This window comes from Podarcis gaigeae (genome assembly GCF_964106915.1).
Source record: "Podarcis gaigeae genome assembly, chromosome: 1".
NCBI lineage: Eukaryota > Metazoa > Chordata > Lepidosauria > Squamata > Lacertidae > Podarcis > Podarcis gaigeae.
Window position 1 is genome coordinate 13,443,055 of NC_139678.1, and position 25,046 is coordinate 13,468,100.

Sequence of the window (25,046 nt, forward strand, 5' to 3'; positions counted from 1 at the left end):
AGTGGCTCTTATCCCACCCAGCAAACTGTTTCTGCTAAGATGTATGTTCTGCTCCTACAATGGGCTTGAATCTGTATTTGCTTGCAGTCTTACTAAGTATCATTCACCTTTTCTTTATCCTATGCCTCCTTTGTTCTCCATTGTGCTGAGGAAGGGAACAGCCCTCGGTTCCTCTAACTCCAGGATAAGAAAGCAACACAGCAGGCTGATTGACAAGAGCTGCAAAAGATCAATATTTGAATGTGTAACAAAGACAGATGTGTACACATTCTGTTACCTGAACAATGTTTTCGAAACCAGCCTCCTGAAAGTAACTATCATTTCCTCTTGGATAATTTGAAAGCAGGACAAAAACTACAAATAATAGTCAGTTGCCATTTTTGAACCGTGAATTTCACAGCAATCCTAGAAAAAGGATGGGGGAGAGAGAGAGACTTGATGCAGCAGTGTTAAATCAGGAGGTTAAGTAATATGTACAGGTTCACAAAGAAAATGTCTGAGACAAGAATAGAATCAATCTTTCTAATTCCCCTGCCCGGACGCCTTCAAGAATCAAAGCTACTTTATGTGCTTTATGGAAGATAGAGGAAAATACTGGAAATATAAAAGTATGCTACCTTTTGTAGTTTGGTAAAGGGTCATAGTTCAGTGGTACTGTGTCTACTTTGCATGCAAAAGGTTCCACGTTAAATCCTGGGCATCTCCAAGTAGGTCTGGGATAGACCAGTGCCTGAAACCCTGGAGACCTGCTGTCAATCAGTGTAGTAGTCAGTACAGAGGGAGATGTACACATGTTGCATAATCTTTGGATGCAGATTTAGGGTTTATAATGTAGATACTGACTTGCTAAGGTAAGAAAGTTATAGGAACGTTGAAGAAAGATAAAAGAATCTGAACAAGGCTAGAAAAAATTACCATGGGCTCTGATGTTGCCATAGTTTGTAACTCCTTAATTTAGGGGTCAGCAAACCTTTTCAGCAGGGGGCCGGTCCATCGTCCCTTAGACCTTGTGGGGGGCTGGACTATATTTTGGGGAAAAAATAAATGAACAAATTCCTATGCCCCGTAAATAACCCAGAGATGCATTTTAAAATAAAAGCACACATTCTACTCGTGTAAAAACACACTGATTCCCGGACCGTCCATGGGCTGGATTGAGAAGGTGGTTGGGCCGGATCCAGCCCCTGGGCCTTAATTTGCCTACCCATGGCATAAACTCAGGACCCTCCTTTGTGTAGTAGGTTCATTTTATTATTATTATGTTTTCCATTTGGGAGTGGAAAATCACATTGACAAAGTCCTGCTCATGGAACATGGAAAATTCCACCTGCAATATTTATGGCATGTTGTGTTAGTTAAGATCAGGGTGGTGCTGGTTGTGGGGAGAATCTGAGTTAGTGTTTACAGACAAAAACCTTGTTTGTTCAGCAGTGGATGGAGCAGGCCAGCCACCCTTCCCTTAATTTAAAATGGCCTTTGAAATGCCCCCACAGAAGCCAGAATGATTTATTGACAGAAATATCCTTTCATTCAACAAATAACTAATCCTTTTCCAAAACGTGGTGTTGTTTTATTAATGTAAGGAGCTGGGAGGCTGCGTTTCAGCTCAGATGCAGGATATTGCGGCTGATCATTTCTTTGTGATGAATGTGATGGCTCTCGCTTCCTTCTCTGATGGGAAGAGGAAAGTTTTGAAAAGAATTGATCATCGGAGGCCATGTCGAGAACTCAAGTAAATTCGCTTCTGTGAAATGAGATCTTGGTTTGCTATTCCCCTTTTGCGTCGCCTTTGTGGGCTTTGCCACAGCAGCGGTTTGCAATTGTTTCTTTTTAATCTTCAGGGAGCCTCTCCACGATGATTGCTTTGCCGAGGAACCCCTTCCCATTTGTGCAAGATTCAAGGAGAGACTGTCACTGAGTGATAACAAAGCATGTCCCTGGCATCTCCCAGGCTTAGGTCACAGGTGATGCAGAAGACCTCGTTCTGAGACACTTGAACACTGCTACTAGACAGAAGAGACAATACGGGACTAGATGGGCAAATAGTCTGCTGGAAAGACTGTAGCTTAATGCAGAATTCAAGGCACTGTATGTCATGGGGATGAGGAATCTGTTGCCTGGCCAATACTGTTGGATTCCACTTCCCATGAGGACAAGCTGGCATAGTCTTTGGTCAATTATGATTGACCATAGAGCCAGTGTTGTGTGGTGGCTAGAGTGTCCGACTATGACCAGGGAGACCAGGATTCAAATCCCGACTCGGATATGAAGTTCATTGGATGACTTTGGGCCAGTCATTGCTGCTTAAGCTAACCTACCTCACCAGACCCTCCAAGTGCCCCTATTTTCCAGGGACAGTCCTAGATTTACAGAAGGCATTGCTGTTTCAGAATTGATCCTGGAATGTCCCACTTTTCCTTAGGATGTCCCTATTCTCATCGCCGAAATGTTGGAGGGTACTGAGTTGCGTGACCCCTGAGGCAAGGAAATAAGTAACTATACAACCTTTAGAAGACACCTGAAGGCAGCCCTGTATAGGGATTTTTTTTAAGGTTTACTATACAAAGAGGTTAACAGTTCTCTACAGATAACTTTGGTCTTTTTGGACTCAGCCAATTAAAACACTGTGACGAGACCCCGTTGATGGGCTCAGGAGTCGGGGCAGGCAAGGGGCATGTAACCAAAACCACCTAATCAGGCAAGGAGGAAAGAGGTGTGGGCATTCCATAGAGGTGGGGGGCAAGGGGGAGTGAGGCAAGGGGAAAGGGGGGGGGGAGCAGAAAAAACATATCCAACTATGCCAGCTCCCACCCCACCCAATGCCAATCCCCATGCCCCCTCGAAAGGCAGAGCGTCCAACCATTGTGCCTGATCCTTCCAAACTAGATGGCAACCACTTTAAAGGGAGATACATTGTCAGTTATAAATACAGCATTTTTAAGGTGGGGGTGTTAAATTTTTAATTATGTTTTTATATATGTTGTAAGTCACCCAACATGGCTGAGGCAAACCAGTCAGATGGGAGCATAGCTGTCAATTTCCCCCCTTTTTAAAGGGAAATTCCCTTGTTCCGAATAGGATTCCTCCCAAGAAAAGGGAAAAGTTGACAGCTATGGATGGGAGGGGTGGAAATAAACAGATGAAAATAGGGACGGCCTATTCAACAACAACACTAAAATTTATTTAGTGCTTTGAGCTGGTCAATGCTAGACTGGAAAAGCAACTAAAGCATGTCATAGAGAACTATTAAATATGCCAAAGAATCTCATGACGCATTCCATGCAGAATCCTTTTGCCATTGCCAGCTGAAAAGAGCCTTGACATTATTGACTCTTCCTACCTCAGTTGGTTTTCCACAGACAGTCTCAACAGGGGATACGTAGCTTGAGCCAGATTTTTGCAAACGTTGAAAGCTTTTGGCATGCCCAGAATTTTCACTGGCAACCAGTCAAATGTCCAATGGCTCCCTGGGGCACCTCCATCTAAACACTGTAGTAACAGCTTTCCATTCTTTCCACTCTTATTTGTGCAGTCATGTGCCTTGTATCACATTGAACTCTCACCTCCTATTTGTATTTGGCTAGGCTCCTAGTACAGGGACAACCACTTTCCCCATCCATCACTGATGGCTCTCTGAGGACATCAGCCTTTTCAGCATCCATGGAGACTTAATTGCAGGTCAATTTGGTATCTGACAGCCATTTTAATCTCTGCTGATCTCAGCTGGGGTATGAAGATAGCTTGTATACAGCAAGAGAGGGACAGACCTTCATAAACAGAAAGCTTCGCTGTATATTGATCTGCATTCGATAGCCCCATGCCCTATTTTATTTGCAATAATAGGAGCTGGCCTGTGTTGGCATTTTCGATGATCACATAGGCTGCATTTGATACCGGGTCACTCAAAACAACCCCCTCCCCCTAGTTTTGGTGGGATTTTAAATCAGAAAAAACACCATGTTACGTCATAGCCAGTTACAGATAAATGTATACACTCCTCCCATTATTGCCCTAGCAGACTGACTGCTGCAAGCTGATTCAAAAAATTGATGAACACTAATGATGGGTTGTTGCATTTACTCAATAACGCTATACTGCTCCAGAAGGTATAGATGTTGTTGTTTAGTTGTTTAGTCATGTCCGACTCTTCGTAACCCCATGGACCAGAGCACGCCAAGCACTCCTGTCTTCCACTGCCTCCTGCAGTTTGGTCAAACTCACGTTAGTAGCTTCGACAACACTGTCCAACCATCTCGTCCTCTGTCGTCCCCTTCTCCTTGTGCCCTCCATCTTTCCCAACATCAGGGTCTTTTCCAGGGAGTCTTCTCTTCTCATGAGGTGGCCAAAGTATTGGAGCCTCAGCTTCACGATCTGTCCTTCCAGTGAGCACTCAGGGATGATTTCCTTCAGAATGGATAGGTTTGATCTTCTTGCAGTCCATGGGACTCTCAAGAGTCTCCTCCAGCACCATAATTCAAAAGCATCAATTCTAGATGCTATGGGCTTAATTGCTTACACTCATCTAGGATTTGAGCCATGGCAAAATTTAGCAACTTGCTTCTATATGTTTACAGCAAAAGCTGCTTTTGGGCAACATACTTTTAACTGCTTTCTGCTGGCCTCCACTCCAGGTTGCAGATTTGTCCTTTGACTAGGATGGTTTTCAATAAATAGCATCGTTGTGATGCCAAGCTGACTTTGTTTGTACTCCTATCACCTGAAAAATTGAAGGGTTATTGGGTGATTATGGGAGGTGTCATCATTCCAAGGTGGAACATCTATCCAGGGGTGTGGAACTTGTGGCTCTCCAGGTGTTGGAGTCCCATCACCAGCTGTCACCAGCCCCATCAAGGCTGATAGCCAAGGATAACCAGAGATGTAGTCCAGCAATATCTGGATGCCCACAGTTTCCTTCTTCCTAGCAATCTCAGGGAAAGGATGGCCAAATCTGTCAATTTTAGATTGTCAGTTTTTCATTTTTACAATCTTAAGTACAGTTTGTCACATTTCTGCAACAGTTTTCACAAATGCTGGCACTTTAGAGTGCATTCCTTCTAATTTACACATTTCTGTATGCAACTTTGCCTAATACTCATTTTTGCAATATATTTTCCCTTCATCTAATGAATTTTTATATGTTATTTTCATTAAAAAATGTTTTATGCACACTCTCTCTTAATTTTTCTCCTGTGTTTATGAGCGCCCTTTTTTTTTTTTTTTTTAGTTGAAAGACTGCATCACAAAATTCAGAGAATTGTGTTTTTGAAGGATAACTATGTTTCAGTTTGCATATTGTTTTGGGAATGCAAACTGAATTTCTTCCTCTAACCTTTATCTCAGCAGGTGTTATTTCAGATTTAGGTGTGGATTAGAGGTGTATTATCTGTGAATTTCAGAACGGGTAGGACAGGTTTTGTAGCAAAGTTTGAAACGGTTCTATCTTGGAAATAGTCAAGATTAGAAAGAGTGTATGTTCTATAGGTATATTTGAAGAACATTTCTCCATGTTTTCTGGATTCTTTATATGGATTTTTGTGTTTGCTGGGTATAAGAGATCCTTCATTTTTGTGAAGAAATTAGTCTAGATCAGCTATTCCTAGCCTGGACCTCTCTAGATGTTTTGAACTAAAAGAAGAAGAAGAAGAAAAGTTTGGATTTGATATCCGGCTTTATCACTACCCGAAGGAGTCTCAAAGCGGCTAACATTTTCCTTTCCCTTCCTCCCCCACAACAAACACTCTGTGAGGTGAGTGAGGCTGAGAGACTTCAAAGAAGTGTGACTAGCCCAAGGTCACCCAGCAGCTGCATGTGGAGGAGCGGAGACTCGAACCCGGTTCAACTACCGCTGTTAACCACTACACCACACTGGCCCATCAGCCTACACTTCCCATCAGCCTCAACTATCATGACCAATGGCCAGGGGTAATGGCAGTCTATTTATATCAAGTATTTATATACAGCAGAAAAGATCCCAGAGTTTTTTTTACAGAGCTGTTGAACAGTTCAGTTTCTAGTGCATAGATATTACAACACATGATGCACATTATGTAACAGTTCCATGTCCTGAAGCCAAATTGCAAACCAGGCTCTGCTGCTCAGCCAACATACTTCAGGAACTGCTACCATTTTGGAACCACCCTATGCTAAGTACAAGCATCTTCCATGTATTCTCCAAACAAAAACCTTAAAGAATCTCAGAATCATAGAACTGTAGAATTGGAAGGGACCCAAGAGTCATCTAGTCCAACCCCCTGCAATGTAGGGATCTCAGCTAAAGCATCCATGACAGATGGTCATCCAACCTCTTGCTCTGCTTCATCTTCCACAGCATCAACTAGTCCGGCGACTTATGGAGAGCCACAGGTTCCCCATCACTGATCTAGTCAAGTCCCCTCTATCCCAGCATCCTGTGTTCCAGAGCGGCCAATCAGATGTTTTCCTGAAAACCGCAAACAGGTCTCCCAACACAGACTCCCTTCTGTATAGCTGTCATGGGTTGTAGCCATTGATAGATTTATTGACGGCACTAAAGAATCATAGGCCAGCTCTTCACACAGAAAATAAGCATACTGAGGGTATATTTCCAATATTTCAGCTACTGACGGGAAAGTAAGGAGCACTGGAGAAATGCAGAACACAGGAAAAGGGGAATCACACGAAACTGTGAACCAAAACTGAGAAAGACCGTGGAGAAAGGATGTGGGAGGGAGCAAGTTGAGATTTTTGTTTCCTCCCAGGCCCGATACAGAATATAGAATGTATCTATTTTCCTCTCTCTCTTTTTCTTAAAAAAAGAAAAAAGGAGTCTTGCAATCTGGGCAATTTCCCACTCGGCTTGATGACAAAATGCATTTTCCTCAGAATAGCTGTAAATCACACGGAACTCCTACTGATAGCACTTTGCAGTAACAAGGAAAAAGCTTTTTTTCCTAAGCTGCGCCTCTCCCCGAGATAATGGCTTCCACCGTCTCCTAGTCTGTGCCAGGTATGTTGTGAATAATGCATTCCTCCTATAACAGGATGCACTTCTGCTGGTCGAAACAGAGTCCTACACAGCGCTGGTACCAGTGGTTAGCATCACTGGGAACCTGCTGAAGCCCACACTTCCGTGGGAGAAACCACTGGTGACTTCCAGACCTTCCTTCTTGATGTATTTACCTATGAACAGGGTAAATAAGATGCAGCTCTTACTTGCCTGCTTGCCCTGTACCTCTGGACGGTAGTGCATATTGGACCTGTAGGGAGAGGTCTGGTGAAAGGAGAGATTTGACATTGACAAAGAGGCAGATTCAGTTGGGAGGGGGGAACCTCCTAAGGGCATTTTACCTGAGGAATGCCTCCCCCCAAAAAAACAAACAAACCTGGAGTTGACATAGCTACCGTATTTTTCGCTCTATAACACGCACCTGACCATAACACGCACATCGTTTTTAGAGGAGGGAAACAAGGGAAAAAACATTCTGAATGAAACAGTGGATGTATCATTTTTGTGCTTCATGCTGTGGCCACAGACATGTGATCTGATGGTGAATTTGGGGTGACCCAATGCAAAAATCCTGAGAATCCCTGTGCATCCATGGTTTGTAACCACGTTTTTGCACCATTGCAGCCCCAGGCAACAGTGGGTGTGTGATTTTTGGGGGGCAGGCTGTAGCCATGGACATGCTATGTGATCTGATGGGGAATTTGGGGTGACCTAATGCAAAGATCCTGAGGATCCATGTAGATCCATGCTTTTTAACCACGTTTTTGCACCATTGCAGCCCCAGGCAACAGTGGGTGCGTGATTTTGGGGGGGCAGGCTGTAGCCATGGACATGCTATGTGCTCTGATGGTGAATTTGGGCTGACCCAATGCAAAGATCCTGAGGATCCATGTGGATCCATGCTTTTTAACCACGTTTTTGCACCATTGCAGCCCCAGGCAACAGTGGGTGCGTGATTTGGGGGGGGGGCAGGCTGTAGCCATGGACATGCTATGTGCTCTGATGGTGAATTTGGGCTGACCCAATGCAAAGATCCTGAGGATCCATGTAGATCCATGCTTTTTAACCACGTTTTTGCACCATTGCAGCCCCAGGCAACAGTGGGTGCGTGATTTTTGGGGGGCAGGCTGTAGCCATGGACATGCTATGTGATCTGATGGTGAATTTCGGGTGACCTAATGCAAAGATCCTGAGGATCCATGTGGATCCATGCTTTTTAACCACGTTTTTGCACCATTGCAGCCCCAGGCAACAGTGGGTGCGTGATTTTTGGGGGGCAGGCTGTAGCCATGGACATGCTATGTGATCTGATGGTGAATTTGGGCTGACCCAATGCAAAGATCCTGAGGATCCATGTGGATCCATGCTTTTTAACCACATTTTAAGTGGGGAGGGAAGGAAAAACACAGAACGGACAAGGAGCACGAGAGGGGTGTGCAGAGAAGCAGCTGGCTAAGAATGCAGGAGAGGGGTATAACTGGGAGGGAGGAAAGGAAGGCAAAAGTTTTCCCTCACCTACCCACCCAAGCCAGCCGGCTCGCACGCTCTCTCTCTCTCTCTCCCTCCTGCATGTTTCCCCCTCTGCATGTCTGGAGGGGAGGGGCTTTCCCTGCTCTTTGTTCCGTTTGAGCAAACACAGCAAGGAAACAGAGGTGGGTGGGCAGTAAGACCCTGAGGCAGAATGCAGGAAAGCAGCCACTTCCTGTTTTCAGCTTTCCCTTCTAGGAGACGCACGATTTTTGCCTGCTTTTTTTTTGCCTCCCCACGCACCATTTGGCTCCAGGGACCACACATTCACTCTATAACACGCACAGACATTTCCCCTTCCTTTTTAGAAGAAAAAATCTGCGTGTTATAGAAGGAAAAATACGGTATATGCCTAAAGTGTCTGGGCTTCCCCTTATAACAGGTGGAGGGAACCTGTTCTGTAGTTCAGTGGTAGAACATCTGCTCTGTACGCAGAAGTCCCCAGGTTCAATTACTGGCCTCTTCATGTAGGTCTGGGAATATCCCCTACCTATAGTTCAAGCTATGGTTTTCCCAGTAGTGATGTACGGAAGTGAGAGCTGAACCATAAAGAAGGCTGATTGCCGAAGAATTGATGCTTTTGAATTATGGTGCTGGAGGAGACTCTTGAGAGTCCTATGGACTGCAAGAAGATCATACCTATCCATTCTTAAGGAAATCAGCCCTGAGTGCTCACTGGAAGGACAGATCCTGAAGCTGAGGCTCCAATACTTTGGCCACCTCATGAGAAGAGAAGACTCCCTGGAAAAGACCCTGATGTTGGGAAAGATGGAGGGCACAAGGGGACGACAGAGGACGAGATGGTTGGATAGTGTTCTTGAAGCTACCAGCATGAGTTTGACCAAACTGCGGGAGGCAGTGGAAGACAGGAGTGCCTGGCGTGCTCTGGTCCATGGGGTCACGAAGAGTTGGACACGACTAAACAACAACAAAAACCCTATGGAGCCACTGCTAGTCCATGTGAAGCAGGGTTTCCAAACATGGGTCTCCAGCTGTTTTTGGACTACAATTTCCATCATTCCGGACAACTGGTCCTGCTAGCTAGGGTTGATGGGAGTTGTAGTCCCACAAAGCCACTCCCGACATAAGGAGAGGGGGTTGCGGGCTCACGCCCCACCTACATCCTCGCGGGGCTGGCTGCAGCCCCACCAGACTTGGGAATCCCAGGATTCATCATTATTCATCATTCACCGTGCCAGCCAATCGGCTGGCAGCGAGGGCGGGCTTAGTAGAGTTCATTTAAGGTCGGGGCAGCCCGTGCTCGCCCCTTTCTTTTTTTACAGCCAGCTGCGGTTTCCCACCCACCCACCCTCTAGGTTGTCATTTGGACTTTGCTATGGACTTCGGTTGGTCGCCGCAAGGGGCCTGGTAGGAGTTTTTCCACTTGGCTAATTGGCATTATTTTGGAAGCCACTTGGTTTTTTCGCCTACCTCGTAGCAAAACGTCACAACACCTTTGGTTTGGGCGGCTAGGAATTGGCAGGGGTATTATTATGCAAATGAGTTGGGGGAGGAGTGCCATCACCTCCCCCAAATGTTGAAGGGTAGTCCAATAAAGGGCTCCGGGGGGCATCGCCTTGTCCGAAACCTATGGAGGCTAGGGCCTAAAGCGCGCTCCCAAGCAGTAACCCCTCGGGGAGCGCTTAGGGATGTGCATCTCAGGGGCTCCCCCTGTTGGTGCTTAACCCTTCCTGGTTCTATTCCGGTTAGTCTGATAGGGCCAATGCCTAAAGCCAATACCGCTCTTACCTGCAATCAATAAAGTTGTGGCCATTTTTCGCCCATTAACCTAAATTCTGGTGTCCAGTGTCTTTATTTATTCCATCTGTGGGAGGGGGCGGGAATCCCCACGCAACAGCTGGAGACCCAAGTTTGGGAAACTCTGGTGTAGAGAATACTGAGCTAGATAGACCAATGGACTGACCTGTTATAAGGCAACCTCATATGTTTCTGTGCCGCTATATTGACGGACTACAACGCCTGCCATCCTTGGCTGGAGCTGATGAGAGCTGCAGTAGAACAACATCTGGAAGGACCAGAGGCCGCCCCCCATCCCTTCCTCACAGTATGCTTTTTGAGAAGCATTGTTGTTTGACATGCACCACATACCCTGCCTTGAGATTAAGTGCCACAGATTGTATAATAACTATTCTTAAAGATAAATTACAATTAAACATTTCTACAATATTGTTCTCCAGAGGAGGATGGATGCAAACATAGGTGGAATGTCCTGCATGAACTCCCATTTGGGGAGGGATTTTTTGACAGCTGACCTTTTTCTCCATGGCTCTGTTTTTGTTTTGGTTGTGGGCTATGCACACTGCTAAATTCAGCCTAAGCAATGTGATGGAAATATATATATTCATTCAGCGGAAACATGTGGCAGAGCGCTTGGCTGCCTTGGCTTGACCTCTGTCATGTTAGTTTCCTTCCATGTACCATTAGAATGGGCCTGGTTTAGGAAACAGAATGATACTCATAATTAAGAACTATCTAAGCAGACACAAATATTTTCAGGAAAGGGGAGGAGATTTGTGAATGTTTTTACCTTTCCCCCTTAAAAAAAAGTGACTGCAAGAAATTGCTATACATGCTAGTAAATTCTGCTTGCATTCTTTGGGAATAAGTACACTTCCCTTAGGAGGCTACTGGAAAACTTCCTAAGGCTGATTCAAGTGTCTGAAGGAATAGCTGTTACATCACAGCATGTGCCTGAACATGTGAGCGCTCTATCCCAGGAATGTGGCTTCACCCAAAGTCTTGGTTTGACCCAAAGAACCTTGGGCATTTGCTAAGGGCATTAGAGCTGTTAGGGGATTCCTATGCCCCTGAAGGTTCTCTGGGAATTGAACTGGGGTATTGAAATGACCCACAGTTTTAAGAGCTCTCCCACACTGAAGCTGAAAGTTCTCAAGCAGGAATTATTGGTGTGGCCCCATGAGATAGAGAAGTGAATAAAAACCCCACATCTCCTTTAAGTAAGATCCTCTTTGGACAATATTACATCACCATCATTTCATTATTTATACCCCACCCATGTGGGTGGACATATAAAAACATAGTATGACATCAGACATTAAAAACTTTGCAATACAGTGGTACCTCGGGTTACAGACACTTCAGGTTACAGACTCCGCTAACCAGAAATAGTACCTCAGGTTAAGAACTTTGCTTCAGGATAAGAACAGAAATTGTGTGGTGGCAGCATGGCGGCACGCTCCATTAGCTAAAGTGGTACCTCGGGTTAAGAACAGTTTCAGGTTAAGAACGGACCTCTGAAATGAATTAAGTTCTTAACCCGAGGTACAGGGATGCCCTCAGATGTCTTCTAAAAGTCAGATAGTTGCTTATTTCCTTGACATCTGATGGGAGGGTGTTCCACAGGGTGGGTGCCACTACTGAGAATGTCCTCAGAGAGCCAGTGTGGTGTAGTGGTTAAGAGCGGTAGATTCGTAATCTGGTGATCCGGGTTCGCGCCCCTGCTCCTCCACATGCAGCTGCTGGGTGACCTTGGGCCAGTCACACTTCTTTGAAGTCTCTCAGCCCCACTCACCTCACAGAGTGTTTGTTGTGGGGGAGGAAGGGAAAGGAGAATGTTAGCCGCTTTGAGACTCCTTAAAGGGAGTGAAAGGCGGGGTATCAAATCCAAACTCCTCCTCCTCCTCTTCTTCTTCTTCTTCTTCTTCTTCTTCTTCTTCTTCTTCTTCTTCTTCTCCTCTGCCTGGTTCCTTGTAACTTCACTTCTCACAGTGAGGGAACTGCAAGAAGGCCCTTGAGCTGGATCTCAGTGTCCAGGCTGAATGATGGGGAGTGGAGACGCTTCTTCAGGTATACTGGGCCGAGGCCATTTATGCCATAGTCCTCTACTGCCAGCCACAGCAGAATTAAGTGGAGGAAGAAACTAGACCACCAGCTGAGTCTCGGGGGGGGGGGTACTTGCCTGGAGGCAGAGTCTGTATACAATGTTTAGTCCAGTCCTAAGGTCAAGAGTATCTCAGTTCACATAGTCAGATGATCTGGGGGTCAAGAAAGCCGAAGGTCCAAGGTCTCAAGAATCAAGAAGCAGCAGCAAGGTCTGCCCAGGAACAATGAATGTTGTTTCCAGCATCTGACTGAGGTGGGAAACCCTGCTGAAGAAAGCTGGAGCCAGCTGCCTCACATCAGGAGCAAGAAGGCTGATGAGCAGCAGGTGGAGTCACTTTGCTTTCTGCTCCTTCAGGCTGCTGCTCAACAGGTGAAGCTGACTCCTGGCCCATGACAATTTAGGGCTTTAAAGGTCAGCACTAACACTTTGAATTGTGCCCGGAAACGTACTGGGAGCCAGTGTAGGTCCTTTAGGACTGGTGCTATATGGCCCCGGTGGCCGCTCCCAGGCACCAGACTAGCTGCCGTATTTTGGATTAGTTGTAGTTTCCGAGTCACCTTCAAAGGTAACCCCATGTAGAGCACATTGCAGTAGTCCAAGCAGGAGATAACCAGAGCATGTCCATCTCTGTGCAACTGCCCTATTTCAACTTCTTCCGGGATCAGTCTCTGAATAGGTGATCCATTCACCTGCCTCACCTCCTCCTTCGTTGTTTTTGAACTCCCCATTTGTGAAACAAATGGTTTGAGTTTCCAACACTTACTCAGTCGTTTGAATCTCGCCTAACATTATACTTTCAATTTGCCAACATTATGGTTTCATTTGACATTCAATATATGGTAATAGCAATGAATTGGCTAGATATGGAGTGTCATATACTTGGTAAGGATAGCTTTTCATTGTAATGTAAAGGAGTTTTAGTGCACAGAGGCTTTTCAGAAGCCATTCTTTATATGCCTTTCCGCTTCCAACAGAACAGTAAATGCACTAGTAGAAAAAGAGACCTGGAAGCAAATGTTTGGTAGGAAAACTTTAAGGAAATCTCTACCTCCCTTGAATGGCCCTAAATCTTTTCTGGGGTTTCTTCCAGCCCTCTGGAGCAGATTTGGGGTTGGGGGGGGAGAAGAGGGAGGGAAGTTTCTCTGATCAAGCGGAAGTCATTCTGGTGGTGAAATTATTTAGTTGAATTCCATCCAGAATAATTAAACCATCAGAAAGTCGGACTTGCCCCCAAAATTTCAACTGCTGACCATTTAGTAATACTACTGGTATGGCTCTTTCCCATGCGTTGTCTTACTGGATGATGCAGAATATTATTATTATTATTATTATTATTATTATTATTATTATTATTAATACATACATACATACATACCCTCCCATCTGACTGAGTTTCCCCAGCCACTCTGGGCGGCTCCCAACACAACACAATATTAAAAACACAATAAAACATCAAACATTAAAAACTTCCCTAAACAGGGCTGCCTTCAGATGTCTTTTAAAAATAAGATAGCTGCTTATTTCCTTTGACATCTGATGGGAGGGCGTTCCACAGGGCAGGCACCACTACCGAGAAGGCCCTCTGTCTGGTTCCCTGTAACCTCACTTCTCGCAATGAGGGAACCACCAGAAGGCCCTCGGTGCTGGATCTCAGTGTCCAGCCTGAACAATGGGGGTCGAGACGCTCCTTCAGGTATACAGGACTGAGGCCATTTAGGGCTTTAAAGGTCAGCACCAACACTATATAAGAGGCCCCCAAGCCACCCCTCCTCCTTCCTTACAACAGGTTCATAAAGTGGGCCAGTATTATGATGTTCAAACTGCAACAGCCTGTGTGGCTTAGGAAACAAAAGAGCCAAGGCAATGAGTTTGAGCAAGAAAACTGCAGAGACAAGTCAAACAGCCCTCTCCTCTCTTCCTCAGCTGAGGGAGCCACCCATAGCTGCTTTACCTGATCAAAGAGGATGGGGTTGGGGGAGGGGAGGACCCCAGAACTAGACTGCGTGTGCATCTCTGCGCTCCGACACACACTCCCAGCATGGGAAAGGTTTCGACACTCCCCTGTCTAACAAGCGCTTCCTCTGCATTCCATCGAAATAAGCAATTGCCCTTTTGTTGTAGGAAAGCAGAATAAATATTGACTCGCCAAATACCATGGGAGAAAATGGATAAAGAAAGAGACCCTCTCCCCCTGAAGAACACCCAGCAGACCCAAGGATAATGGAAATGTATAATTGCCACCTGACGCAGGCAAGTCAGATATACTTTGCCGTTTGCACTAAGCATTTATTTAAAAGTCAAGGTTGCTGCAGGTTTCCGAGGGATCCATTTAGGCATAATGTTTGTTTGCTTGCACTCTGCTTTTCTGGCTTAGCGCACGGAGGCTGTCCCCAAGCAAGGTGCCCTTTGGCGGAAAACAACAAGCCGCGGGGAATCTATTATAAAAGAAACAGTTTGATGGAATAAACATGCCACTATGTATTCTGCAAGAAAAGGATGCTTACTCTGCAGCAACCCTGTTTACATAACTGGGAATACTCCAGTGTTTGCATTTTCAGGAGGGCAGCTAGGCTTTTACAAAAGCAGAGGGGATGCTTGAGGAATTTGGTCTTCCCAGATACCACTACAAACTGCCCTGATGCACACCTCTCAGGCTAATGTGCAAATCAGGAGGACACAGCTGTCCACTGGGTTTGGTAGTTCTCCGCGTGTTACAGTGCAGGCCTTATCTCAAAGAAAGTATTTTCAGCACGTCTTGAAATACCCATTTTGAGAGAAACGATGCTCAGAAATATGTCTTCACACATATTTGAATGCAGGTTGTGTGCCGGTTAACTATGCAGAAAACGAAATCGAATTGGCCAATAGGTGAATGCATATGAGAGACTGGAAATAGAATGATTTGTCCAAAAATGGAAATTACAAGAAACTCCTACTATTGCAGAATGGCAGGCGAAGATGATGGACTTTGCTGATTTGGCCAGACTGACTTGCAGGATCCGAGACCAGGATGATGAGAAATTTCAGAAAAAATGGAGTAAATTTATTGTATATTTAAATGATAATTGTAAAAATTTGAAGACACTAGCAGGATTGAAGTAAATCCTACAATGTAGAGAAATTGTAAAGAATCAGAATGCATGAGTGGATTTGATATGGGATACCAGCTGAAGGAAATGAGGGAAGTTGTAAGCTTGGAGGAGCAAAAAAAGATTTATTTGTTGATCAATGTGTTGTTTGAAAAAGTGTGTAAGGAAAAACAATAAAAATTTATTGGGGGGGGGGAATAGAATGATTTGATCACCCCTCAAAAAATAAGAGCTTGTGTTTTGTTAAATTTATATACCATCTGTCCTTCCAAATGAGGCTGTGTTTCGAATTCCATCTCTCAATGCGGGGAACTGAGCACTGGCTTCTCTGTGGTGGCTCCGTTATGAACCTCTTTACTCAGAGCAGGTTTTCCCAACTTGAAGCCCTCCAACAATTTTAGACTACAAACTCGCATCATTCCTGGTCATTGGCCAGGCTGTCTGGGGATGAGGGAAATTGGAGTCCTACATTATTGAAGCTACAAAAAAAGGAAATTCTGACGAAACATCAGGAATAACTTTTTGACAGTAAGAGCTGTTCGACAGTGGAAGGGACTCCCTCAGGAGGTGGTGGACTCTGCTTCATTGGAGGTTTTCAAGCAGAGGTTGGATGGCCATCTGTCATGGATGCTTTAGCTGCGATTCCTGCATTGCAGGGGTTTGGACTCTACAATTCTGTGATCTGGAGTGGACAAGGTTGGAGAAGGAGAACCTCCAGCAATCAATAAAGCTTCTGTGCTGCAGTCGTAGTTGGCATTTGCAAATTAGCTGCTTTATTTTCTGATAAAGATTTAGTAGCTGTGTTGTTTCTTTTCAGTTTTGTTTTATTTCAAATATTTCTTACCCACCCTTCATCGAAAGGACAATGTGTGAATAAGTACCAACGGTGTGAATAACACAAATCCACACAGCATATAGAAAGAATTGTCAGCCAACCAACAGCCTTAACAAAACAATCAAACAAAATATAAAACGACATAACAGAATGTAATTCCTACAAAAATATACAATTTTAAATGCTGCCTGAATAAACCTGTGGCACCATGTTATTTCCGATTATAAGTACGACTCCTTTTCGCTGTGTGTTTTGCAAATCTTGGGTGAGAGCATCTTGAGGCTATCAAGCAGAATATGACTCAGGGTTGGGAAGCCTCCGGCGTACAGGCCAACTTTGGCTCACCAGGGGTCTGAGTTTGGCCCACCAGGCTGTTCCTGGCAAAAAAAAGGAGGAATCTGTTCTAGCAGGAATCTCAATGCAAACCACCTTTGTGATGGTGCAGCAAGGCAGTCTCCAACCACCCAGCAGCTGATCCCTTTTCACGGGGTTTTCAATACAAACTACCTTTGTGATCATAGAAGCAAAGAATCATAGAATTGTGAGTCGGAAGGGACCCCATGGGTCAGTCTGGTTCAGCCCCCTGCAATGATCCTGGGAATGCACCTCTGAGTAGGCTCATCGCCTGATGCCAACCTGGAGTGGTCCGGAGATGTCTTGATCCAACTCAGCTAAAGCCTGGATCCTTTTCGATTGGCCTGATTCAGTCATAGCTGTCAACTTTTCCCTTTTCTTGCGAGGAATCCTATTTGGAATAAGGGAATTTCCATTTAAAAAGGGGAAATGTTGACAGCTATGGATTCAGTTTGGGCTTAAGACAAATCGGGGGCAAATCCCTAATATACAGCCATCACAACTGGTTGCCTTGCCTTCCATGGTACATGCAAAAAGTCTGTCTTTCAACATAATGCCAAAGGTGAGGAAATCAAGGAGAGCGGGGGGCATGTTACTGATTGCTTTGGTCTTGTTCCCCTTTTTGCATTGCACAAAACACTTCTAGTGTGCCATCATTCCCCCCCCCCCCAAGTAATGATGTACTATCCTTGGATACCAAACCAATCCATATTCTGCTCTTACTACTGGGACAAAGCTGGCTACACTTTAAGTGTATATGGTTCTCAATTCATTTGCCAATAGCACATATTTTAAAGCCCTTTGCTTTCCAATTTTGATATTACTGTCATCTGTGACAGCAATACCTATTAGCTACTCATAGTTCTGCTCCCTATTAATTAGCACTGTACAGCGGCAGGAATTTATTAATAACAATTCCCTTGATCCCAGTACAGTCTACCTTTTATCCTCTATAACTGCTTTTTAAAAAATCATAGTAATTATGGTTAGAAGTAGAATACCTTGCTCTTACAGATACATCATAATAGAGCAATTATTGGCGAACAGTTTTTCCAACTTGATTATAATGATTCTAATCATTTTCTGATCTAGGTAGCCTGAGGAAATGGGAAAAGGTTGGGTTCACCACTGCATCTGTAATAGATACCGTTGCATGGGTATCGGTGTCAGAAGTTTTCAGCTATGATCATAGAATCATGGAACTGTAGAGTTGGGAAAGGACCTCACAGGTTCATCTAGTCCAGCCCCATGCTATAATCCAGGAATCACAGTTAAAGCATCTCTGACAGATGGACATTGTCACAGACTAGCTGGATGCACAGGAATGGTGGGATGAACCAGCTGGGAAACCCCCAAGGGAAGAAGGCTCAGAGCCAGGAGATTGGTGGTGGGACAACAATGAGTGGTCAGAGGGAGAAGAGGGAGAGAACTGAGGGGGGCTTATTGGGTGGGGGCATCTGTGGCAGTGAAAAGTCCAGAATCAGGGCCAGAAGCTGAAGCAGGAGAGGAGGGAGGCCAAGAAGCAGAGATGAGTCCATCTAGTGAAGAGGCACAGGTGTTCCCCCTCTTGCTGCGTTAAGCTCCCCTCCCTCCCCAGGTGTGAGGCGGGTGGTGCTGTGGGTTAAACCACAGAGCCTAGGACTTGCCAATCACAAGGTTGGCAGTTCGAGTCCTCGCGATGGGGTGAGCTCCCGTTGCTCGGCCCCTGCTCCTGCCAACCTAGCAGTTTGAAAGCACGTCAAAGTGCAAGTAGATAAATAGGTACCACTCCAGCGGGAAGGTAAACGGTGTTTCCGTGTGCTGCTCTGGTTCGCCAGAAGCGGCTTAGTCATGCTGGCCACATGACCTGGAAGCTGTACGCCGGCTCCCTCGGCCAATAAAGCGAGATGAGTGCCCAGCGTCGGTCACGACTGGACCTACTGGTCAGGGGTCCCTTTACCTTTACCTCCCCAGTCTCCCAGAATCACGAGAGGCATGAAGAGGGCAGAGAAGAAGTTAGCTTCACACAGGCGCAGTATTGGATTGCTTGGGGAAAACCCTGGAGAGGAGGGAGACTGTTGTGGGGAGGCGGTGACTTTCAGTCTCAGCAACTGCTTCATGTAGGCAGGACCTGCCAGAGATGAGTTGCTGTGCCCTTTAGGCCTGATACTCCTGTGCAGATCCTGTTTTGGCTCATGAAGAGTTAACACCAACTCACTCGGTGTGATTTACTGCTGGCTCGCTCCTGTCAGTTATCCAACCTGTGTTTGCCAACGAAGGAGAATCCACCACCTTCAGGGGTCTGAAGCTGGGAAGGGGGTCATGGGTTGGGGGCATGGGCAGGGGGTTGAATGCATTTCAATGGGTTGGACTTGATGGCCCTTGGGGGTCCCTTCCAACTCTACAATTCTATTCTTCTCCAGGCTAAACATACCCAGCTCCCTCAACTGTTCCTCATTAGCTTTGGTTTTCACAGACCCTTTATCACCTTGGTAGATTGGTGTCCATTCACCCCAGGGGCAGGGAACCTATGACCCTAAATGTTGCTGGACTCCATTGCCACCAGCCCAAGCTAGCATGTCCAATAGTCAGGAATTACCGGAGTTGTAGTTCAGAAATTTTGGGAAGGCCACAGGTTTGTGCCAGTCTGACGATTAGTTCTGGCTTTCTGTATTAATGGATATGGAGTCATGAACTTTTAGTGAAATGGTGGCAATAGTGGAACCTGGTGATAATAACTCCCATCCGCCTCCCCCAGCATGGACTAAAAAAGTTATCATTTGAGGGTGGATTGACCCCCTATTCTTTAGCATGTTCCTGCCTCACTTATGGCAGCACCTGAATCTCAGAAGTGATGACTTCAGGGAAGTCTTTCTTTTTTCTGTTGCCACATAGGAAAGGAAGCCAACCCATCACTCCTTCCTTCAGCAACTAGAGTCCCATTATTTAAGCAGAGTTTCTGAAAGTCAGACAGGCAATCTCATTCCCTTATGGCACACGCGAGGCCCAGCTCTCAATATTAAATTGTTTGGGGGACAGCTCTTAATCTTCTCGGTTAGAACTCGTGTCAATAGTTTAGACGTCTTGAGCGAAAACAAGTGATGGATTGATTGTTTTTTTGGCCTGCTGAGATATCATATATCTCAATCCCTGGGCTCTCAGATAAGGCCTAGGGGTTGGCTGCCAAGGGGCCTCCCACACAATCATTTTCAGTGCTAGATGGGCTCAGACGGACATCACTCAGTTGTGCTGGGGGAATCCAGATGCTGCTCATTTGTTGTGAGGAAGCCAGGTCTAAGAAACTGTCCGCTTTAAAGGAAAAGGTAAACCAGCCTAGTCCGCTCTTGCTCTTCAACAATGGGCAGCAGGCAACATAGGCAGTCCATTGGTCCATCTAGCTCAGAATTGTTGACACTGACTGTCTGTGACTCTCCAAGGTTTCAGACAAGGGACATTCCTAACCTTACCTGTAGATGCAGAGGATCTAGTACCAAAAGGGTTTTAGAACTAATTCAAGAATTTGGTCAAGTGGCAGGATTTAAACTGAACAAGTCCAAAACTAAGGTTCTAGAGAAAAATTTAACAGCAATTGAAAAAGAGAGGTTTCAGAATGAGACAGGTTTGACCGTGGTTAAGAAAGTGAAATATTTGGGGATTAACATGACAGCTAAAAATGTGAACTTATTTAAAGATAATTATGAAAAATGTTGGATAGAAGTGAAAAACGATTTAGAAATTTGGTCGAATTTGAAGCTTTCCTTGTTGGGCAGAATTGCAGCTATAAAGATGAATGTATTGCCTAGAATGTTGGTTTTGTTTCAAACATTACAAATTGTGGACAAGATGGACTGTTTCAAGAAGTGGCAGAAAGATATCTCTAGATTTGTCTGGCAGGGCAAGAAGCCCAGAATAAAATTTAAGATTTTAACTGATGCAAAGAAAAGGAAAAAAATAGATGCAGAGGATTGAGCAGCCAGATATAGGCCAGATGTTCTACCACTGAGCTATGGCCCTTCCCCCAAACTTCCCATCTGCCCCAGCCAAGTCCATCAAGCTCAGTCTTGCCAACAGTGACTGACATCAACTCTCAAGGTTTCAGGAAGGAGTATTTCCCAGCCATACCTGGCGCTGTGGGTTAAACCACAGAGCTTGGGCTTGCCGATCAGAAGGTTGGCGGTTTGAATCCCCGTGGCGGGGTGAGCTTCCGTTGCTCGGTCCCTGCTCCTGCCAACCTAGCAGTTTGAAAGCACAAGGTGCAAGTAGATAAATAGGCACTGCTCTGGCGGGAAGGTAAACGGCATTTCCGTGCGCTGCTCTGGTTCGCTAGAAGCGGCTAGTCATGCTGGCCACATGACCCGGAAGCTGTACGCCGGCTCCCTCGGCCAATAAAGCGAGATGAGCACTGCAACCCCAGAGTCGGTCACGACTAGACCTAATGGTCAGGGGTCCCTTTACCTTTACCTTTACCTGGATCAACCCTGGTAACTTTTGCACGAATGTAATGTCCTCCACCCCTGAGCCACATTCCTTCCCCTGTGACCTATGGCCAGGGCAGAGGTGGAGACAGCTGGAAAAAAACCTTTAAGCATTTGAATAAAAGCATTGACAGGGCCATTCATTTACTGATGTATATAAACTGTGAATTTCGTGAAAAGGGAGCTCTATAGCCAATGAGAACCGGCACAAAGTGTCAAAGTGTGAAAGGCAGGGTGAATTTCACGTGCTGATTTGAACTAAACTGCCACATTCTTGGCTGCTGTTTCTTAGCTATTACCTTTATTAGATTATAACTTACTTGTCTCTCTTCCTGTTGTCTGACCCCTCCTGCACCAGAAGATGGAGAGGGTGCTATTTCTAAGGCGACAAAAACATTAGCATGCACGCATGAACTGTCAGGAGTTGGTGTGAAGGCATTGTGCAGAAACGCACAAAGCTGTTTAGTGTCTCTTGCAAAATCACCCCGTGTTGATCAAACCAGCAGCAATTGTAATAAGAAATGCAACTCGGAGGAATAATAATCGCAACAATTGTTTCCCCACGCATTATGGCAGTTCTTTCCAAAGTAGTCCTATTACCATAATTGGATCGCTCCTGAGTGAGTGGTACTGTGGACTAGTGCCAAAGCACCACCCCTTTTCTTTTGTTTAAAGTAAAGGAGATGTTTATTTCATCAGTTGTTTTGAAGGGAGGTGCAACTGTTTCGGAGGGGTCAAAGGATGAGAAGGGGGCATCAAACCGAAAAAACGGCTAACATCAAGCTGAAAAACAGCTGGCAGTCAAAATGATGGACGGCCAAAGCACTCCCTGACCCCTGGCATTTCTGTTTAGTTCTTCATATTTATATGGCAACTTTCTTCCATGAAAGACGGAAAACCAAGGTAGCCAACACAAGTACTATTAAATATACTAGGTCTCTTGCTAGGCCAATTGAAAGGGCCTGGCTCTCTCTAAGTTTTCTTCCACCAGCTGAAGTGGGTTGGGGGTGCGTGTTTTGTCCTGGGGGATGTTAAGAAACCACTGGTTCCAGAGATATGATCAGAACTGGTTCACTGGGTGGAGTGGAGCCACCACACTTGCCAGCCTGAAGGTTGGGTGCTGCTGTTTCCTGGGAGACACAGAGAAGTGAGGCACTGCAGAGGTCAACATGTATGGGTGCATTGGTGGAGCCAATGCAGCTCTCCTGCCAGTGCATTCACACCATGCCAATCTCCACAACACCTCATCCCTCCTGCTAAGCAACAGCTTCCCGAAGGTTTCCCTCAAGGCAACCTTTTAGGTCCCTGAGCTAAGTGTGTTGAGGAACTGGGGGTTGGACTACTTAACCCTTGGAGTCCCTTCCAACTCTACATTTCTATCATTCTATGAACCAGAGTGCTAGTGGCAAAAGGCAACCAGCACACTGGAGAATGGCTAATGGAGGCCTTTAGATACACACAAACACACACTGGCCTATATTGACTTGCTTGTGACTCTGGTTTATTTGTTTTTATTGAGGTTTAGTCTCTTCAAATACATTTCCCGCCCCGACCCCTGCTTTGCTCTCCATGCCCGATTTAGTTGATCATTCCAGTTCAAATGAGTACCATAAATAACCTTTGCTTACCTCACAGAAACTGAGAAGTTTCTAGACATCCCGTTATTGACTTTTTCATTTCCTCAGTGCTTAAGCATGTAGCCTTCCTCAGCTGCAGAGAAATCCAGCCAATATACCTCTTAGAGCAGGAGCGAGGGGACATTTGGCTCCCCAAATGCTGCTGAACTCCCATCAGCCCCAGCAAGCACAGCCAATGGCCTAGGACAGGCTTCCTCAACCTTGGCCCTCCAGATGTTTTGAGACTACAATTCCCATCATCCCTGACCGCTGGTCCTGCTAGCTAGGGATCATGGGAGTTGTAGGCCAAACATCTGGAGGGAGAAAGCTTCTTCACACTTGTCTTAAAGCATTAACAGTATTTGTTTCTTTCACATCTTTCTCAAAAGAGGCTCACATGGTTAACAAGGTCCATGGAATAACAATCAATTACATTTAATACTAATAATTCCGGTAATAAATAACAACAAATCCATGCCTTTCAACTGAGAAAATGGCTTTCCTTTTCAACGGTGGCCCACCCTCTTGTTTATGTGGAGAAAAGAACTGGGACAATAAGGTGAAGGTCTGATTCCATCGTCTCCTCAGAATAATTACAAGGTATTTGATATTCTGCCCTGAGCCTATTTCTTCCACAGCTGGCCAGTAACCATAAACATTTCTCAATTCTTATTCCAAGCATTTATATCAGTTGGAAATTACTGTGCAATCCTTTCTGAGCCCAAGAGCACCAGCCAACTAAACAAATGCAAATAATTCATTTGATCTATTAACAGCCAGACAGAAGAGTCTCTTTCACTTAAAATTAGAGCATAATTTTTTTTTTTCTGCAGCATATTTTTCCATTCAAGGTTTGTTTGTTTTTGTTTTTTATGGGTTGGGGGGGGGCAGGGAGGAATTGCTTTTGTCTCAGGCACAGCTTTCCTGTATACTAGGAGTATGCACTGGATTGGGAAGCAAGAAGTCAAAGTGGGGATTTCTGAAATGGTGCCTCGATGACCCAGACATGAAACAAAAATGCTGCAGAAAAGCATTTTCTGAAAACAAAAGCAATGGGCAGTCCAGTATCTTTAAAAAGAGGAAGCATCTATTACCTTTCAGTTTTGGGGCAGAAAAGGTAAAAAGGTAAAGGACCTCTGGATGGTTAAATCCAGTCAAAGGCGACTATGGGGCGTGGCGTTCATCTCGCTTTCAGGCCGAGGGAGCCAGTGTTTGTCCACGGACAGCTTTCCAGGTCATGTGGCCAGCATGACTGAATCGCTACTGGCACAATGGGACACTGTGATGGAAGCCAGAGTGCACAGAAATGCTGTTTACCTTCCCGCCACAGCGGTACCTATTTATCTATTTGCACTGGTGTGCTTTTCAACTGCTAGGTTGGCAGAAGCTGGGACAGAGAAGTGGGAGCTCACTCTGTGACGGGAATTCGAACCACCGACCTTCTGATCGGCAGGCCCAAGAGGCCCAACTAGATCTGCAGACAAGGTGATGGATCCTGCTACATTTCAGAAGGACAGCTGCCATGATTTCCCCTTAAGGGCAGCCTTTACCATTTTGAGGTGCGTGAAATCCCTGAATCTTCCTTTAGTGTTTTGTGGTTCGGTCAGTTGGACTGAAAAGAGCAGAAGAAGCCTTATACAGAATCAGAATACTGGGCTATTGACCTCAGTATGGAAACACGGAGGCAACTCCCTAGGGTTTCAGGCAGGGAGTCTTTCTCAGACTCAGAAGATGCTCAGGACTAAACCTGGGACTTCTGCCTCTATCACTGACCTACAGCCCTTCCCCACAACCTCATGGTGTTGCAGTCCGATTTTGAAAGCCCTTCTCCTTCCATCCTCTGGTTTCAAACAATTGAATCCTCACACCAGAGACTGCCATTCCTGTGGATTTAATAAAACGGCCTATTAGATTACGTTTGTTATCAAGCACAGTGTTGTGAACTTTATCATGTATAAGTAACCATTCACAAATAATTCACAAATAATAGGAAACACAACACAAATGCAGCTTCTCTTTTTGAAGAAGGAACATTCCTACTGGCTGACTTCGCAAGCCTGCTGGGTTGACACCAGGTTGAAACAAATTTATATGGAACGATCTGGCAGGCTCTACAGCGCTGGCTTTATCTCTCGCTCAAATGTTTTATCAGTTGTGTCCTGTTTTCTGCTTCGTTGACAATTCTGTTCTCACCTAATCAGATAAAGTTCTACTATATTGGAGATTCATCCAACAAAAACATCCAAATCCTAAACCTTGTTTTGCATCGTTTTCACCCTGGCTTGAAATTAATTTACTTGGAAGCGAGTCCCAGCGAGGGA

General features: G+C 45.3%; 1 protein-coding gene across 3 annotated transcripts in view; it reads left to right on the top strand.

Moving 5' to 3' along the window:
• Nucleotides 1-1,755, top strand: part of LOC310844360 (uncharacterized protein) — a 72,813-nt gene extending 71,058 nt beyond the window's left edge. For 2 of the 3 annotated variants that reach the window (XR_014564051.1, XM_083738526.1), the window contains 2 exons: nucleotides 155-310; nucleotides 1,584-1,755. Coding sequence is in view for 1 of the 3 variants with exons in the window: in XM_083738526.1 (XP_083594652.1) it covers nucleotides 155-310; nucleotides 1,584-1,736 (309 nt within the window). In the remaining 2 variants the exon portion in view is untranslated. Of the gene's footprint in view, nucleotides 1-150; nucleotides 311-1,583 lie in introns of all 3 variants that reach the window. The other variant, XR_014564050.1, reaches the window with a different exon arrangement.
• The last annotated feature ends 23,291 nt before the right edge of the window (nucleotides 1,756-25,046 follow it).